This window comes from Periophthalmus magnuspinnatus, chromosome 14, assembly GCF_009829125.3.
Source record: "Periophthalmus magnuspinnatus isolate fPerMag1 chromosome 14, fPerMag1.2.pri, whole genome shotgun sequence".
Classification (NCBI taxonomy): domain Eukaryota; kingdom Metazoa; phylum Chordata; class Actinopteri; order Gobiiformes; family Gobiidae; genus Periophthalmus; species Periophthalmus magnuspinnatus.
The window spans coordinates 23,957,336-23,977,107 of record NC_047139.1 but is presented as its reverse complement, the minus strand read 5'-3'; the positions used below and the strand labels follow the sequence as shown (position 1 = coordinate 23,977,107).

General features: G+C 41.5%; 1 protein-coding gene across 1 annotated transcript in view; it reads right to left on the bottom strand.

Annotated features, from left to right (window-relative positions):
* Nucleotides 1–2,436: 2,436 nt before the first annotated feature.
* Nucleotides 2,437–19,772, bottom strand: part of srrm3 (serine/arginine repetitive matrix 3) — an 89,478-nt gene continuing 72,142 nt past the window's right edge. Inside the window, exons 6-14 of the mRNA XM_033978919.2 lie at nucleotides 19,439–19,507; nucleotides 14,095–14,130; nucleotides 13,937–13,987; nucleotides 13,000–13,107; nucleotides 12,211–12,346; nucleotides 7,128–7,399; nucleotides 4,931–5,170; nucleotides 4,733–4,858; nucleotides 2,437–2,736 (exon numbers count right to left, since the gene is read on the bottom strand). Coding sequence (XP_033834810.1) covers nucleotides 2,535–2,736; nucleotides 4,733–4,858; nucleotides 4,931–5,170; nucleotides 7,128–7,399; nucleotides 12,211–12,346; nucleotides 13,000–13,107; nucleotides 13,937–13,987; nucleotides 14,095–14,130; nucleotides 19,439–19,507 — 1,240 coding nt within the window. The 3' untranslated portion in view covers nucleotides 2,437–2,534. The remainder of the gene's footprint in view (nucleotides 2,737–4,732; nucleotides 4,859–4,930; nucleotides 5,171–7,127; nucleotides 7,400–12,210; nucleotides 12,347–12,999; nucleotides 13,108–13,936; nucleotides 13,988–14,094; nucleotides 14,131–19,438; nucleotides 19,508–19,772) is intronic.

Here is a 19,772-nt window from a genome sequence, read left to right as displayed (position 1 = left end):
TTTGTGATTATTCTGTTTCAATGTGGTTAAGACAATAATGAAACAGAAAATGTTAAAGATTGATTATTTCTTATTCTGTGTACTTGTATCAGCCTTCCAAACCGATACGTGTCGTGGATGAGCAGATTTCGTTTGTACTTGTAAACACACACACACACGCACACGCACACACCACAAAATCATATCTAATTATTGAGTTATCTGATAACTGTAGTTATCGGCCACATAAACGCAGCCATCACAGGACAGAATGACAACATTATCATATTCAATTCCCCATTTCTGTTTATTGTCAGGTATAGTAGTTTGTACACAACAAAGGATGCCATTGACAACAAAATGGGCAATGCTATAGTTGGCGTATATTTTGCAAAGTTGTATCAGAGAGTTAAATCCAGGTTTTACTGCACGGATGCCCAAAAACAAACAGAGGTATTCTTGAGTGCACTTAACCAGGGCTGATATAAACAGAAGGCAGAGTACATACAAGTATAACGACATCCTGGCCTTCTGCAGTGGACTTGGGTATTTCTGATCACTATAAAACCAAATGAAAAATAATATCATCGCATTATAAAGCAACAGTAGCTGGCCTGGTATTGGAAAGAGCTGTTATAATAGGCCAAGGCAGATGGATGTCTTAAGTTGTTGCTCCACTGATACCAACTGCAGGATACAATGAGTTTTGTCAAGTTTCAAAGGGAATTACAGCTGTAGCAATCTCATCTTGCAAGACACAGGAGAAGGTTTGCTTTACATCTCAAATAAGTTTAACAATAAATAAATAAATACTTAAATAAAAAAGAATAAATACAGATGTTTTTTGTTTTTTTTATAAATAGTAAAAGTAACATGTGCATGGACAGTATTTGCAGACAGTTTCTCTCTACATCGCACCCTCACATAAAAAGTTAGCCACATACTTCTGTTCAGGTGGGATAAGAAAGTACATAATACATTGATTTTCTCTGGTTTTTCGAGGGGGGCTGGCAGCTTTAACTCGTTCCTATGTCTAATTTTTGCATCATGCTTTCTTTCAAATAACCCCCTTCCCAGAACTCTATGGAATATACAGTGCATAGTTTACAAAGCCAAAACTTAAAGGATCTATACAGACAAACCTATACAATACATTTGAGCATAAAAAATGTCCCTTTTGTGGCCTATTTGTTCTCACTTTTGTTCATATCTGTGCTTGGATGAAATTAAACTATTCGGAGGGAAGTGATTATAAAAACCCCAAATGGTCCAATTTTAAAAGCACAGTCAACTCCTTCGAGATGCATTACTTTCTGATTAAAAAAAAGACTTGAGTTTATATTATATTTATAAATAAGTACATATCTATATATAGATTTTTGTATTTTAACGTTTCATTTTTGGTTGCTTGGTGGAAGAGAAGAAGAAAAGTGCTTTTAACAGATTTGTTCTACAGGCTTGACCAATTACTTTTCCTCATCTAATATCTTGGCATGAAGAAGGATAATCCAGCCAAAATATAAAAGCATAAATCCTTTTTTGATCCAGGCTCTCACGTACATCAGTGGTTCCCAACCTTTTTTGCTTTGTGGACCCCCTATTCTCTGGTCTCACACTCCCCCAGCAGTACCCCCAACGTGTTTCTACAGCAATAATGGATCTGTTTACTAGTATGTTATCAATTAATACTATTATACTGTTGCATTTTGATTGTATTAATATCCAAATTATCCTACAAAAATGTTCTTTAAGGAGCTGTACCAGTTTTTTTTTCAGGTCAAAGTAAAATTAATTTTGGACCAATAGATATATTCTAAAAGCAGCTTTTTAAATCTGCATCTTATTGGTGTTTTTATCGTCCGTGAACCAGAAAATAAGGCTGGTGCTCTGTTAGCATACTAATTGTTGCTAGCATTACCGCGGTGGCTCTGCTCTCACCTCATCATGGTGAATTTTTAGGATGGTTGGAATGCATTAGGAAAGTGAGGAATAAGTTTGGATAGCTCCAAAGTGTTTAAAATGAACTAGTACTGTTTTTCACGTTTTTTGTATAAATTAGGTACTGCGCCTATAAGGATGTACATTGTTTTTCTAAGTACATTTTATATTAAAATTCTATAGAGCTCAGGATTGAGTCTTCACACATAGAATTTTCAGTTTGCCTGATGTTAAACCAATGTGGATTTTTAAATCGCTAATTGCTAACTTAGTGTCAGTCAAAAGAATTCTGACCATAGGTTAATAAACGTATTTACCAGCTGTGTTGTTCCACGGCTCTTTTGTTTAATTTTTATACATAGTTTCTGTTTGTGTCTGTATACACATTTTACACACTTGCTTCAAACATGGCCAATTTCTATGGTAACGGTTGTTTTTTGACGGCCCATCCCGAGCTCTAACTCCAAGTACCCTCTGGTAAGTGCTTGCAGACCCCCAGAGGTCCTTGTGTGGCTGGTTGGGAAACACTGGTATACATAAACATGGAAGTCCTGGTGTATTCCTCCCTCCTCCTCTGCAGCACAGTCCCATACTTCAGTGCATTTGGGTGGAGCGACTCAGAATCCTGGGCTGTCATCACTGCTGTGGGTGTAGTAGCTGTGGTGTGTGCGTGAGCGGCTTCGACTCCAGCTGCGACTCCAACTGCGACTGCGGCTGCGGCTGCTGTAGCTCCGACTGCGGCTGCGGCTGGACGCGGTGCTGCCAGAGCTAGAGGAGGACGGGCTGGGACGGTAATATGGGATGGGCCGTTTACGAGCGCTATACGGGAAAAAAGGAGAGCAAATGTGAAAGGAGATACTGAGGACTCTTGCAACAAATAGAACACTGTGAGCTGGGCTGGGCATAGAGTATTAAAAAACCAACAACAGCACTGAAACTAGATATTTACAGGACAAAGTTGGACCTTTCCAGAATAGTTTTAGAACAGCTCTAGAGTACAGCTGGGGCTCCAGTTAAATTGTATAAGGATTACAATTTTTCGAATAACACCAAACCCAAACCCACCACATTTGACCTATAGGAGGTGACCCAGAGTTTCTTTACAAGCTTTTAACCAGACCTAGACTACAATACAGTTAGCACTTTGTTTATTCAGTTCATATTTTCTGAAAGCATCAGGCTAAGGTTTATATTTTCTATTGCCCAGCCCAGTGTTAGTCCCACAACATTCTAGCAATCAACAACACATCAATGTTAGCTTTAGATCAGTGCAGCGTCTGAAAAAGAGATGTGTGCTAGTTAAAGCTGTTAAGTCACAGTGCACACAAATGGTAGTGGTTAGTTTAAGCTCCCAGAATGCCTTGTTAGTAACCACCCGCCAGTGTCTCCTGTAATGTAATTAGCCATTAGCTCACAAAATGAGCACTTCCTTCTCACCGGAGTCCCACAGCCCAGACAAATCAACAGTATAGGGTGAGATGTCAATACTATCAAGGTAGTTTTGCTGCTGTGTGCTGTGCCCCTCACTGCCATTTGAGCATACTTAAACCCAGTGGTAGATTAAGTAAACTTTTTTTTTCTTACGTAAAAGTAGAGGGAAAAAAATCTACAATCTATTAAGTAAAACAACAAATATACCTATTTAAAAATGCACTTTCTGTGTAAAAGTATTTCAGACAGATTTTGAGAACTACGTAAGTGCCAAATGCAGTGATCTTGAAGGAGAATTGTGCTGATTTTAGTTCAAAAGACACAGCTGAATAGATTTTCTTTGTTCAAGCTGTTTGTGCTTTTGCATTTGTTGTTTGCTCAAAATTGGGACGTTACTTCAAATTATGGATTTGCTCAAAATAGCCATAAAAAAGCACTTTTGATTTTTAATCCAGTTCAAAAATGTTGTGGAAGACGAAGTAAAGATTCATACTCTCAAATGCAGTGAACTAAAAGTAAAAGATATCCACTGTAAAATGTATTCTGTAGGTTTAGAGTAGACTTAGGTATAGTACTTTTATATTGGTACTTTCCACCACTGGATAAAACTGCCTTTGTTTTCCGTATCAGCAGGTCCAATCACGAGACACCTGCCCAAACGAGCCTTGATAGCCTTTTAATCTCAACCCCTGGTGTTAAAACATTAGTGCATAACCACAGAGGAGGTTATCTGGAGATGTAAATTTGACTGTGGTTAAAGACAAAGATGAAGGAGCTGCAGCAGAGGACAGAGAAGCCGGGAGGAGGGCAGGTTTTTACTCGAGGGATCTGGGCTGGTTTTGCTTGAGGAGTCAGACTTAGAAGGGGTCCTGCTGCACGGCAACAGTTACCAGGGTAACTAGCCCACAACGTGGATCCGCAGTTTCCTGTTGTCACCCGGACCTTTGAGACTGGAGTGAGAAAAATGACAAAACACACATGCAGACTCTCAGTAGTGAATAGAAAATTCACTTAAGGATTTACTTTACTGTTTCAAGTAATATAGTAATTAAGAAATCTACATAATTTCAATGACAACAGTTTACCTTAAAATATCAACCTTAACAACGTAGGAGCTTACGATAATTAATACATATATGGTACAAAAAGAGATCCAGCTCTGCCCTCGGTGCAGCCTTAAATAGAAAGTACATTCAGTGGTAATTAACAGATCATTGAACACAATATATTAGAGCAATATTAATAAAATGTAACTTTCAATTTAGCCAACAAGATGTCAGAGGTACCACAGAACAACTAGACTTCACAAGATTATAAAATGTGTATTAAGAAAGTACTGGTCCGTTTGTTATAGTCCACTGAGGGCTGTATTTATTATCATTACCTGGTGATCCGGCGAGCCTCCATGAAACTGGGTGAATCTCTTCTTCTTTTGCGGATGGGTGAGTAGCTTCGTGAGCGGCGTCTCGCTCTGCTGTCTGTGTCTGAGCGGTTTGCACTGTCCCTCTCCCTGTAAGGACACAAATGACCCTCAGTAACATGGCCTTATTCTACACACCAGTATCTGCTGTTCAGTCCTAACCTGGAGTTGTTCTGTCTGTGTGGGGACTTGTTCTTGCTGGGGCCTCTGTCTCTGGAGGCCGAGCGGGAGGAGGAGCGTGCACTGCTCCAGGAGCTGCTCCTCTGTCTCAGGCTCTTTCCTCGAGACTCCGCCCTCTTCTTCCCTGACGAGTGGTGTCCCGGAGATGGAGACTGGCTGCGGTGGTGCGTCTGTCCACGCCCAGAATGATGGTGCTTCTTAGAAGAGTGTGCACTCTTTGTTCTGTTGACAAAAAAATCAAGTTTAATGTATAAAAGCAAAAAGCATTTAGATAACATGATATATTTCTTTGCATACACATTAGCAGTAGCAGTCAGAATTTTGGACACCCCCTCTCATTCAGTGTTTTTTTTTTGCTTTATTTTTTACTACTTTCTACATTTTTTACTACTTTCCAGGATCACTGGACTTAATGACTACAGACCTGTGGCGCTGACGTCTGTAGTCATAAAGTCATTTGAGCGTCTGGTCCTGCACCACCTCAAGTCCTTCACCTCCCCCCTCCTGGACCCTCTGCAGTTTGCCTACAGAGCCAATCGGTCTGTAGATGACGCCATTAACCTGGCCCTTCACTTCATCCTCCAGCATCTGGACTCCCCGGGAACCTATGCCAGGATCCTGTTTGTGGACTTCAGCTCTACATTCAACACCATCCTCCCTGCTCTGCTCCAGGACAAACTCGCTCAACGTGCCTGACTCCACCTGCAGGTGGATCACTGACTTCCTGACGAACAGGAGACAGCGGGGAGCTGGGCAAGAATGTCTCGGACACTCGGACTATCAGCACAGGATCTCCACAGGGCTGTGTACTTTCTCCCCTGCTCTTCCCCCTGTACACCAACTGCTGCACCTCCAGCCACGACTCTGTCAAACTGGTTAAGTTTGCGGTTGACACCACCCTCATCGGACTCATCTCGGACGGCGATGAGTCTGCCTACAGGAGGGAGGTGGACCGGCTGGTGTCCTGGTGCAGCAGCAACAACCTGGAGCTTAACGCCCAGGAGACAGTGGAGATGATCGTGGACTTCAGGAAAGTCACAGCCCCCCTGCCTCCCCTCACCCTGACGGACTCCCCCATCACCACTGTGGACTCTTTCCGCTTCCTGGGCACCTGCATCACTCAGGATCTCAAGTGGGAGCCGACCATCAGCTCCCTCATCAAGAAAGCCCAGCAGAGGATGTTCCACCTGCGGCAGCTGAGGAAACGCAAGCTGCTAGTCCAGATGATGGTGCAGTTTTACACTTCCATCATTGAGTCCATCCTCACCTCCTCCATCACTGTGTCGTTCGCTGGGGCCACTGCCAGGGACAGGCAGAGACTGCAGCGCATTGTGCCTCTGCTGAGAAGGTGATTGGCTGCAGCCTTCCATCTATACAGGACCTGTACGTCTCCAGGACTCGGGGGCGAGCAGGCCGTATAGCAGCTGACACTTCTCACCCTGGACATGGACTATTTGAGCCACTTCCCTCTGGCAGGAGGCTACGGTCCATTGGGACCAGAACCTCTCGTCATAAGAACAGTTTCTTCCCCTCTGCAGTTTGTCTCATGAACACTTTATAATATTTGCACAAAACTGGACACTTTATAATACCGGTCACTTTAATAAGCCATGTTTGCACTGTTGTTCTGATGATGCTGTTGTATATATTTTCTACCTATAAGTTTTTTTGTTTTTTTTAAGCATATCTTTTTATAACTTTGTGCATGCCCTTATTTGTATTTGTATTTATTTAGTGTGTTTTATGTTGCACTTTATCACCAAAGTAAGTTCCTAGTTTTTGAAGTGTGTTCACAAATGATGGCAATAAAAGTCTTCTGATTCTTCTGATTTTATATACATACAAAAGACACCAAATATATGTGGATACTTTGAGCATTTGAATATATCTGATGTCTTTTGTATGTATATAAAATGTAGAAAGTAGTAAAAAAATAAAAATAAATAAAAAACACTGAATGAGAGTGTCCAAACTTTTCACTCATAGTGGTATATAAACTCATACTGGAAGCAAAATAAGATATCGCACCACATTGTGAAAATGTTTCAAAACCAAGAGAGACTGCAATACGTTTAAATAAAAGTTAGAGAATGAGCGTGAACTTTGAAGGTAATGATTAAATAAAATGATTTCATTATGAATAGTCACAAAATAGTTCCTACTGAGGAATAAGTCCTACCTCTTCTGGTGGCGGGACGTCCTGCTTCTGTGACTGTGGTTGTGCTGGGAGTGTGTGGAGTCGCTGCTGTGACCCGGGGAGTGGGAGGTCTTGTTCTGCCCCCGGTGGTCCCCTCTGCGCCCTGTCGCCTGGGTAACGGAATTTCTGCCATCCAAACTCCCAGCTTCAGACGCCTGTCCCGCTTGGCTCCTGTTGGGGGCGCTGTGCAACTTGTGCTCTTTCAGCACAGAGTTCTGGTGATTGGAAGACCCAGAGGATGGCACCCGATGCTTCTGTAGAGAAACGACCAACAAAGGAGGAAAAAAAAAACAAAAAGAAAAGAAAAGCAGAGGCATTAAAGAGTTTCCAGGGGAGGGTTCAAGTGCTACGGTGTACTTGCCAAAAGAAGGTAACATCTAAAAGAAAAGATCAATGTTTTCTCCATATGGCTTAAAGATAGTCCTCTATGGTGCAGCGCATGCAATACTTGGCATGCAAAACCATAATGAGTCGAAGAAATAATAATTGCAAAACAAACAAAAAACTAGGAAGGAGGGAAGAGAGGATAAAACAAAAGAAACGTATGAACTGAAGAAGAGCAAAGGCAGAAAAAGAGCTACAGATTTGAAGAGTAGAAAACAGAGGACTGCTCCAGTTTTAGTTATGGTTCAAAAGAAACAAAACAAACAGAAAGAGAAGACAACTTGACGGAACATCACAGAAATGGAAGGAACAAAATAAATTCACAATTATTGAATTATTGAATCAGAAAACAAATCGTCTGCTACTCAATTTTCACTTTCTGGATTTTTTCCTGGAGACAATTGTTGAGATGTGAACAGCGACCCATTTTCTCAGATTTTAATGCTTACTCTTGTTTAACTCCCTTCTGGTTAACATCCACTTACCAATAAAGTGGTATTCCCTCCTTTAGTAGGTAAGGTATGAAGAAAAGGGAAAAGTGGGGCAACATAAGTGCATCATTAGATTCACAAAATGCAAGAGAAAAAGACACAAAACCCTTCCCTGCCAGTGACTCATGAGAGGATGTATGAAAATCAATGGAACAGAAGTGAAAATAAAGAGGAGAAGCACAATGTGCAGGGAATACCTCACACAAAGTCAATCCTCAGGCCTAGCCACCTCCGTAAACATCACAACAACTAGCTATTACATCTAAGTGTGTGTTTGAGCCCCCTGAGCCACAAACGCCGATTAGGTGCTGTTTTACCACTCAATATAATCAGAGGTCAGCTATCTGAAGGGCACATAGTTATTGTTACTGCTCAGGGCATCAATACAAATAGTGGCTATACATACATTATCATGTGTATATGGCACATTGACCTGTTGGCCACTGTATAGGACAGATACATTATACTTCATTATTTATGAATGTGCAATTATTGTAGAGGTTTTATTAGCAGTAAATATAAGGTCCACAGTTAAGCATGGCCTTTATCAAAAATCCAATGACTTGTGTGATTCTTTATTTGTGAGTTCCTCAGTTCAGTACTGCCCATGTTCTGGTTAAACCCTAATCCCCCCAGAAGGGTCTCTGATGCACATATGACACTATATAACTGTATAACTATATACAGTGTTGCTGTTCAGCAAAGACAAAGCCACAGGGCTTATGTGTCTGCACCATAGACTGTATAAAGAAGTGGACTAAGGGAGTGTGGCGGCACCCGTTTGGTCAAATGAAGCTCATCGAGGCTAGAGCAGTTATAGGAGTCAATTTGGAGCAGAGTTCTATATTGGTTTTCCAGCCGCGAGTATCATAGCAACCAAAAAGCCAATCCGTGGCGAGCCTGTTGAAGGTAACACCCCTTACCGCCCGCACCACTGGTGTAGCAGAGAGCAGGCGCTTAGCAACGCTGTCAGTCAAACCTGTTGCTAATGCTAGTGGGAGCAACCTCAGGGAAATAGGGCGCTTGATTTGTATCTTGTTAATGTTTATATCTTGATTTGTGGGCACAATACAGAAATAAAAATACCAAGATCATATAGAGCAGATCAAAACGAACATTTTAAGACCAAAATGACAAGGCTCACTGCAGCAATTAGATGCTGATGGATGGCAAATTTCAATGCAAAGTGAATTGAAGGCAGAGTCGATGGAGCCAGAAGCACGTCCATGATCACTTCTTATTTGTAACGTGTCGGCTAGCACATTAGCTATGTCCATTTATATATACAGTCTATGGTTTGTACCAACAGACTGTTGGAGAGGAGACCACTAAACGAGAGGAGACCACTAAACTTTCTAGAATCAAATGCCCCATCACTGATTTGTGAAACTGAGTGTGGTAAAATAATACACACTGACAAACAGAGATGCTGGACAAATAGAAATGATGCATTCGGCCAAAAAAGTAAATCAAAATAAAGAAATAATAATGGACCTGAAAGGTAAAGCGTGACTTCGGAATGAAGTTAATAGAAAGAGGACAACCAGAGCTCCATGTACTCCGATCTCTGCAGAGTCAAATCATAACTGATGAAGAAACTTAATTTGACCATCAAGAGAAAGAGAGAGGAGAGGGATGAGAGAGTGAGAGAAAGTAAGAGAGCAAGAGAATGAAAGAGAGAGACAGAGAAAGAAAGAGAGAAGAAAGAAAGAGAAACATTGACGTCACTCAGGCTAGGGTGCTTGTCACATTCTCATCTGCATATAGATCACGTGCGTAGGCAAAGCATTACCTACCTTCCATTTCAATCAGTGACACGTATGCAATATCAACATAAAAACAGGAAAGAAAGAAAATAAAAATAAAAGTAGAAAGGAATGTTCTCCGCAGCGAAATGGGAAAAAGACAATGACCTCTTTTAGTATCAACGCTACAGATTTGAATCCTAAGCAGAAAAAGCAACTGAAAAAGGGATGAAAAAAAAACATATGGCAAACCAAAAACTAAAAGATAAGTCTAACAACACTAACAACACTAGATGAGTTGCTTTGTCTTTTTCGCTTGTACAAATGCAGCCATATTTGTATCAACAAGAGGGATGAGGGAAGTGGTTAATATCATTGTATTAGTGTAAGACTAAGGAGTAAGGAGGACAGAGGAGGCATGCAGAGCTGGCAGATGTAGCAATACAACTAAAAGAAAGAGTAAAAGAGCTAGGACACGCACAGGAGACAGGGACAGGTGAGGGGGGTTAGAGGGGCTGTCAGACGGTGCACTGACTGCTAATGGAGAGTCCACACTTGGACAAAGGGACCCACTAGTCACATTTAGCCACAGGAGTCCAACCTCAACTAAATGTGAGGCATTTTCAAAAAGCTTGGGTCACTTTAGAGCAACACTTTTGTGTTGTTTTTTTTATTTACTCATATTTAGTGTTACAGTTGTACAGTAGTTTTGATGAACACATCTACAGAAACAGAACCTGGCAGTAGGAGAAAACTGGGTCAATAGACAGTTATCTGAGAAGACTAATGTCCAGTAATACTAACTTAGAATGGACAGAACAGTGTTCTGTTATTTATTAGTGGTGTGAGTTAGCTGTTAGTTAGTGAGTTAGTTTCACTTACTGTGTGACTTTGTTAAAATAATGTTCAGCCTCAAAGCTAAACAATTAAACTATCCCCATAATCAACATGTCTGTGTGGGTCTCTAGACCCAAACAGTATGTGTGGTATAACTGACACACCTAACCCTCTGATGTCTGCTATTCCTCAACTGTCTTTGGATCACTCTTTGAAAATAAGCTTACAAAAAGCCTTGTTACTGTCTTCTTTCTTGGACAGAGTCTAGCAGAAGCACTGGACAGAGAAGACTGCCACCCGGGGGCGACATGCACATCCACAGTAAAGCATTAGAGGACTTTTATCCTGCAGCACTTGGACGATTGGAGGAGAGTAGGATCTATCATCTTGAGAGAGAGACAACTGTATTGACAAGAAGAAACTATAACACATACCCATTTAACCTACTTGGTCCAGTTCCAAAGCATTTGAGTGCTTTTTATATAAACAAGACAGAGAGGGCATTTATTCATACGTAAATACCACTTCAAATGTTAGGAAATGAAAGGAACAAGCAGAAAGACAAAGAAATAGAGATTTATCATAAGAACATGCATTCTGGTGTAGAGCAGCAGACAGCAGACAGCAGACAGCAGCGCTGTGGCAGTTTCAGTGTCTGCGATTCATTTAGGGGCTCATTCATCACATAAAATAACATCTACTTGAACTGATCACGTTTTGTTTTCGTTTTAAGCTAATCATTATTCTGTGACGGTGATGAGAGAGTCCAAGGTTATTTTTATATAAAAAGTGAAGTCATTTAAAAGCCATCACAGGCACTAATTATGGACATAGTTTTACTCCAGGAGGTGCGATCGAGTAGACAGGTATGTTTTTGATTTATAACACAACATCATAATATGGACGTGACACTAGAGGTGATAGAACAACTCGCCCCTGGAATGACTTTTGCTGCCTTTATATCGAGAAACGAGGATCCTTTGACTTCACACAGATAGACAAAGGGACTTAAAGCCCATATTTGATCAAGACCTTGAAATATTGTGCACATAAAATGTTATTGACCAGATTTTCAAACCTGTTTTGATCATTTTTGATAGATCTTTGCAATCTCTGGACCTGCCTCTTCTCTCACTTTGGTGTCTCACGCCTTAGCAGGTGGCCAAATTGGAAGAAACAACACATCTCTTTGCTCATTCGGGTGGGAAGACAGCGTGCCAGCACCATTCGCATTTCCATTTCCGAGATGTGCACTGCTAATGCCACGCTCTGACTCCCAGCAGTGTGGACTGCACGCAGACATTACAACTTTGCACTATTTTGTGCCCTCCCTCTGTTACTTGTAAACAACACCAAAAGGGAAAAAAAGAAAAATAACAAGATGGCAGAGGAGTCAAAGAGAGCCAGAAACAAAACAGCAGGAGCGTCAAAATTTACACACGACATACATGTCCAAAATCCTATGAAATGAACTCATCTACAAGCTAAAGGAAACTAATGAGAGGAGAAGAAAGAAAAGTCAGTTAAGTGATGACACACAGACTGATCTGGAGCCTGTGACAGTTTTGGGGGTGGAGGGGGTCAGGGGTAGGACAGGGGGGTACATACATCATGGTTCTTTTCGGCGTCCGCGTGGTTGTGTCGAGATCGACCGTTACGACTCTGCTCTCCGTTATGCCACGCGCCAGGGCTGGTGGAGCCGGAAGACGCCTTCTGTCCATCTGCCTTGTGCTTGGAGTTGATTCTGAAAGAGCAAAAAACTAGAGTAAAACTAGAGTGATTTACAAGAGTCCAAAGGTAAAGAACAAAATTACATATACAGATGGGCTCAAAATGAGCAAATAGGGACGGTCTCATTTAAAATAAACAAAGAAATTAACATTTATGGCATAAGCTACAAAAACTGCATTGAATTTTTGACAACAATTTTGAATTGTCAATATGATCTAAGAATAGTACAGTTTTTGTTTCACAGATTTCAAAACATAAATGAAACTGTATGAAAAACGTGTAGTTTGTATAATGACAGAGTGGGCTGAGTGAGACATCCTGGTCCTGTCACCGTAGTTACAGGGAGACGTTTGGGGAAAGCCATTTGTGAATCTCTGCCCACGGGCTTGGGTTAAATGAGAGTCACTGAGGCACCTCGCAGCAGCCTCATGTTGTACTGTATACACTCTGTGTGTGTGGGGACTGTGGAGTGTGTGTGCTGTGTGTTTTGTGTGTCATGTATGTGTGTTGAGTGTGTTGTGTGTGTTTAGTGTGTATAGTGTGTGTTGAGTGTGTATTGTGTGTGTTATAGGTGGGTGGTGTGTACGTGTTGTATGTGTGTATTGTGTGTTATATATATTTATTGTGTGTGTGTGTGTGTTGTATGTGCATATTGTGAGTGCGTACCTGGCAGGAGACTTGGAGGTGCTGCGTGCTGATGACACTGAGGCACTGCGGGAGCTACAGCAGCTGCCCTGACGCTGTGAACTCCGACTGGGCGTCTCCCCGGGAGACCTGTCACATGACAACAATTTGAACTCATGCATTTACACACTGTACATACTATCAGTGTGTGTGCACACAAACCACACACAGCAACTGCTGGCAAACACTGACCAATATGTCTAATCTACGTCTAATACGTCTAATCCAAACACAAGGCTCCAATGTACTTAGGTTTTTGAACACATAATAAAAAATGTTTCTATCTTTGAAAAGTACTGAGGTAAGTGCATCACTGTTTTAAAATAGTATTTAGAGGGCCCTGCACATGCAGGGACGGTGAGCAGAGGGCCCTGCACATGCGGGGACGGTTAGCAGAGGGCCCTGTACGTGTGGGGATGGTTAGCAGAGGGCCGTGTGGGGACGGTTAGCAGAGGGTCCTGTACATGTGGGGACGGTTAGCAGAGGGCCCTGTACTTGCGGGGACGGCCGATCATGACTGACAATATCCTAATCCAAATCAGGAGTGATGTTTGAACTGGAAATTGTGTTGAACGGTCATGATCTGAAGAAGCCCTCCATTCTTCATGCACCTTAACATTCTCCGTCAGTGCCAGCTTCTGATAATAGGTGTAAAATAGCAATATAAATTTATGAGACACTAAGCGCGGGTCCAATTGCACATACTGTTGCCAACCAGGGCCCGCCACAGAGGCTTGTTTTAGCTGTCCGCGTACACTGTCTTTGCAGTCTATTTTAACAGAAGCACTGAATAAATATGGAAATGTGTCGCTGTGTACTGTTAAAGACAGATCTTCATATGCCAGCAAAGTATTACCATTAAAACGTACTCTTTCCTTATAAATAAAAGTGTTCGTCCATGAATGAATGCATGCCTCACCTCTTTTTCTCCTTGTTCTTGTCTTTGTTTTTGTTCTTGGGGCTGCCTGAGCTGGAAACAGGACAAAAAATAGGAGACATTTTGGACACTGAAGTATTGATTTTCCATACTGTATTAAACTTAAAGAGTTATGAATATAAACAGGACGAAACACATACCGGTATCTTCTCTTCTTCCTGGAGCCAGATGTGGATCTGAAACATATATATTCAGCGTTTGAAGTTGCTCTTTGATTTTTTTTACATCACAAAGTCCATATTATAGATTTGAAAATTACTCTTGTCCAAAATTAAACATCTTCTAATTAATCTACATTGAACTTCTGAGTGGATAAATATTGCCACTGTCACTTTCTAATGAGTATTGTCACACCAATTTGTTCTTGTTTGCAGAGCACAAACGAATGAAATAGAACTTCTCGCTTCAACTCAAGTTTAAGTGCCAATATTACAGTTTCTGATTTAGCATGGTGAATGTAAAGTCATGCTTCTGACATTTTCATTTCATCCAATAACCACCATAAAAATAACCACATAAAAAGTTACCAAAGGCTTTCATCCTGGTGACATAGCCCTTTGAATCAGGGAATAAACTCCTAAACTTGGGACACAAAACTATCTTGTCACAATGGGATTTACAATTATAGGACCACAGACTGTATAAAGACTGTAGGATGCTCCTCTGGGCTAACAGGTACGGGACCGAATTTGGAGGCGAGTTCCTTATTTGGAATTGCGACCACGAGTAAATGGTAAATGGTCACATTTTTCTATAGCGCTTTTCCACCTTCAAGGCACTCAAAGCACTTTACAACAAGGAACCACTGACCCATTCACACACACATTCATACACCAGTGTACGCAGACACTGAGGGCGAGGTGGGTTAAGTGTCTTGCCCAAGGACACAACAACAGCATTCATCTCTGTGAGCTAGAATCGCACCGCCAACCTATGGATCAGTGGATCTGACCGCTCAACCAATGATGTTTTTTTTTTTTTTTTATGTCGAGAGCGGGATTTGAACCGCCAACCTTCGGATCAGTGGACAAACACTCATAGCAACCAAAGAGTTCATCTGGATCAAGGCTGTTGAAGGTAACGCCCCCTCCCCCTGCCCCCTGTTCCTCCTATTGCTGGTTTATCAAGTCAGTCAAACGTGTTGCTAGCGCTAGTGGGAGCAACTTCTGGCAAAGAAGGCACCTGATTTATCCATTATTAATGTACATATAGCAAAATAAAAACACCAGGGTCATGTTGAGCGGGTTAATACGAACATTTTAAGATCAAAATCACAACGCTGACAGCAGCGGTTACGGAGAGAGGTGCAACAGCTTTTCAGATGGAGCCGGAAGCGCGTCCATGTTCACTTCGTATTTGTGGTGGCTAGCAGGTTAGCTATGTCCATTTATAAATACAGTCTATGAATTTTGTTAACTTGTTATCATATTTGAACTGTTTCGTGTACGTTGGAAAGGAATCTGTTTGATTTTAAGTTGAACTTTTTATGTTTGAAATTGACTTTAAATGCGATAACAACAATCAAAAGCAAATCCTCACAAATGATTTCTTTCCCTTTCTCTGATTGACACAGCAGTCCTCCTGACCTCAGCTCATTGTATTCACACACTACAGTGAATGGGTGGACAGCCGCCCCTCAGCTCTCGCAGTGACTGACACCTCACCTGTGTATCCTCTCTTCCCCTCATACAGTTTCCACGGTGATTAGTCGGATAGTTTTTTTCTTGAATAGGGCTTTTTAGCACACCTGCAGCCTGTGGTGGAGTGTGGGAGTGGATGGAGGTACAAAGTGTGTTGTGTTGTAATAAAAATGTCTTAACGTATACGCTCTGTGTGTGACTTAGAGCCGTGGCTCTGATGTAGCGCCCTGTGTTTGCCCCCACGGAGAGAATAAGCAGCAGAGTGCGCGGGGCAGAGCTCGTGAAGGACCATTACTCTTGCCTTTTACTCTAGGCCAGCGGTGTCCAAACTATGGCCCGGGGGTGAAATGTGGACCTCAGAGCAGTTTCTGTCGGCCCTCAGAACCCCGACTGAATAAACTAAAGTTATGAAAAGTCATGGTGTTCTTTTTTATGTGTATTAAAGTAATTCTACCACCACTGCGTGATTATACAGACCTAAAATGCATGGTATATGTCCAGCACCTTATTAAAAGTGAGGTGGCTATGTTAAATACATCCATTTGAATGATCCAGAGTATTGACCATTGGTTTCAGGCCCTGCGCTTTGAATATGGTTAGATCTATGGCCAAAACTGTGACTAAGTCCGGAAGTACACTTGGAAAAAAAACAAGGAGCTAACTTTAACCAGGATTAAGCAGGACTAAAACAGGACTAGACTGGGTTAATATTAAGACAAAAGCAGCAGAAGTGTGAATGCAGTGTCTACCAGGATATCAGAGACGTAAATGAAATAAATGACAAACATTTTCAAATCTAACGCACTACCACAGAATCCAGCATGGATCTACAGTACTCAGTTTGTCAAGTACCATCTCCAAATGACTAAATCCTGATAAGTCCAATAAGGTTCATCCGGTCTTCCTTATTTCAGACGAAGGTTTAGTATGTTTCTATACTTTATACTTGACAGTTTCGACTGCTCTACAGCGGTCTTCCTCACAGTGATCACGTGATGTTGCTTAAAACAGATTTTGGCGCTGTCTTCCTAACGGTGGAGGCAGGACGACGGCGCCACCCGCAGTCCGACTTCAATCAGCTGACCGGACACATCACAGCAACATCACGAACACCGCTAAGAGAACAGGCGAAACTGTCGGGTAAAACACAAACTAAACCCTGGTCTGATAAATAAGGATTGGGAAGGATAAGAAACAGCAATACAGCAAAACAAAGAATCAATAAGGACTAAATCAGCGTGAAGTGAGTTAATATAAATAAAAACTTTGATTTGAACTGCGAAAAAGAAATCTCGAGTATCACTTTTACATAAGAATGAACCACTGAAATGAACTGTTAGTATTAGTATTAGTAAAGGCGGCAAAGGGCTATTCCCACAAGGGACACACCAGGCATGTTGATCTTTTCTGCCCCGTTCAATACATTATTCATATATCAACAGTACCTGCAATGCGCTAGGAGAGAGAGGGAGAGAGGGAAGAAGAGAGACAGAAGGAGAGAGAAGAAAGAAGAGAGAAAAGGAGAGATAGAGAAGAGAGAGAGAGAGAGTGTGTGTGTGATAGTGTATTGGAAATGGGGAGGCAAGAGAGAAAGAGGGAGAGAGAGAAAGAGAGATGTAAGGATAGAGAAGAGAGAAAGAAGGAAAGAGAGTGTGTGTGTGCGTGTGCGTATGCGTTTATATGTGTATGTGATAATATTGGAAACGGAAGCGAAAGAGAGAGAGAGAGAGAGAGAGAGTTATGTATGTGTGTGATAGTGCGGGAGGTATCGGAAACAGGGAGGCAAAGGAGAGAGAGAAAGTGTGTGTGTATGACAGTGAGGGGGGTGTATTGGAAACAGGGGGGCGTGCGAGGTCTGGGATGTGTGAGAGGATGGATGAGCGGAGGGGAAGAGGAGGGGAGCCGGTGCACTGATGCTCAGCAACTTGGTGTGAGGCTCATTTTTCTTGTGTTGTGGTACAGGCCCGGGTTATTAGAGCAACTCATTTAGAAACAGCCCCTCCCCCCACATCCAGGCAGCCAATCAGAGGAGGAGCTCACCATGATTTGTTATGATATCCCAAGGCATCGCAGACGGCTTATGTGATGATGAGGTGAAGGTGTTTTTTCCTCTATTTTTTGCTATTCTCTGTAAAATGTCGTTCCATTGGGTCCTTTTCTCCAGCACACAATTGTACTTCAGTCAAAGAGGACATATTTTCACTGTTTTCAATGCAGTTTTGTTGCATTCTTAGCAAGGTTTTCAATATGTTATCTCACAATAAAATGGCTAGTTCTAGGATTTTGTATAATACGTAACGGACTGTCAATCCATTTTAAGTATAGTTTTATCTTTGAATGGTCCTCAAAATGGCGTACATAAGTGGAAAAAGACTGCATAGCTTGATGGCTGTATAGCTGACATAATTAATTCATCAATATTGCTGGAATGACAACATTCTATAGGCCAATCATATTTAATAGAAGTGGGGGGCAGCTAAAAACAATATAGTTAAAATCCTCATTTTTGTTGTAATACAGTGAGTTTGTGAATCTAGTCACCGATACAAATGATCAGATTCAACATTTAGTGAATTTAGAGAGAGCCTGGCTATTGCCCCCCATCTGAGAGTCTGACTTCATCACATTTAAGAGTTTGAAAACCAAGTCAAATTACTACTAAACTCATTTTTGAAGGTTGAGGGGGAAACACGTGTCACTTTTACTCTTAGACTCAGAGCTGCACGGGTCAGAGCGCTGTTGAACTGTAGATGTGATTCTTGTGATATATATAGAACTTTTGCCAAAGACAATTTCTGAGTGTAAAAGACAGTTCTTGTGCTGATGGATGTCTGCGCTTCCCCAGTGCTGCTGGTTTTTAGTGTTCCTTCCTTCCTGTCCCGCTTCATCATTTTGAACATTTGTCATTTGTTCTGTCTGGCTTCCTACGACTTTGTGCTTCCTTAATTTTAATAGATTTCTACATTTTAATAAGTACCTCCCTGGGACACATACTGAGGAGTGGCATAATAAAACTTAATGTTCAACGTAATAAAAACCAAGGAAAGTAAAGTATTTTGGGACCCCTTTGCTGCTATGGGATTTCTTTTTATTTCTCTTAAATGTAGGGTGTGAGGGATAAACACTGTCTGGTTTAAAAGGAGACTGCAGTTAAACTTAAGTTGAGTTGCCTTAAAGGTTTGCTATGTAACTTTTCTCACCTGCTTATTTCCATGGAGATGTTACTGATTTGACTAGAATGGTACACAGTATGGCATCAAACTTATCTATCTCCATGGAAACAAGCAGATGATGCCACCAGGTCACGTTACAGATTAGATCTACGGACTAGACAAGGAGTACATGGTTTTCAATGTATTTTTGAGCAGTACGAACACCCTTAATTAAATAAATGTTACAGACAAAGAAAAATCATCTCCATGGAGACTAGTGAAGTTACATAGTGGCTCTTTAACCTGCAAATTGAGGACACGTACATATTTTGCTCGTTCTCAGTTTGGCTATGCTTCATTGCAAAGCTCAGAACCTCCAGACATTAGTCACAGGGCTCTTAACCCTGTACTACAACACGTATTATCAGTTGTGAGAATTTAACTCAGACAGAGCTCCTTCAGCTGGATTTCTCATTGGTTTTAATCACTGAATTGGCTTGAAACCCCAAACTTTTTTTCTTTTTTTTGTGAAATTGCCCAACCTCAAAAAGCAATGCTTATGAAATATTACATACAAATCCTACATACATTTCCTTTAAAATGCAAATGTGTGTGAGTCTGTGAACCTGTCACTATTGGAGGGCAGGTGCAGACAGGCGCTTTGAAACCTCCTATGTACAAACACTGCTCACCTGTCGCGCTTGTGCTTTTTACTGCTCTTCTTCTTCTTCTCTCGGCGAGTGGGCGAGGAACTGCCAAATCTAGTGACAACAAGGAGACAGAATAAGCACTCAAACTAAAGCCAAATATTTGATACAGCATGACGGATTACATTGGGTTATAAAGGGGGCTGGTAGATTGGCCGGCTACCTTAATATAGCTAAGTGCAGTGCCAGTTTGTTCTAATGGTTTTGATTTGTTACGGCTCTTTTATATTCTTGGTAATGCGTCTTACTAAAACAGCACGCTGCTAAATGCCTTTGCTAACTTTTGTGATGCTACTGTTGGAACGCAGATTTCCTATGG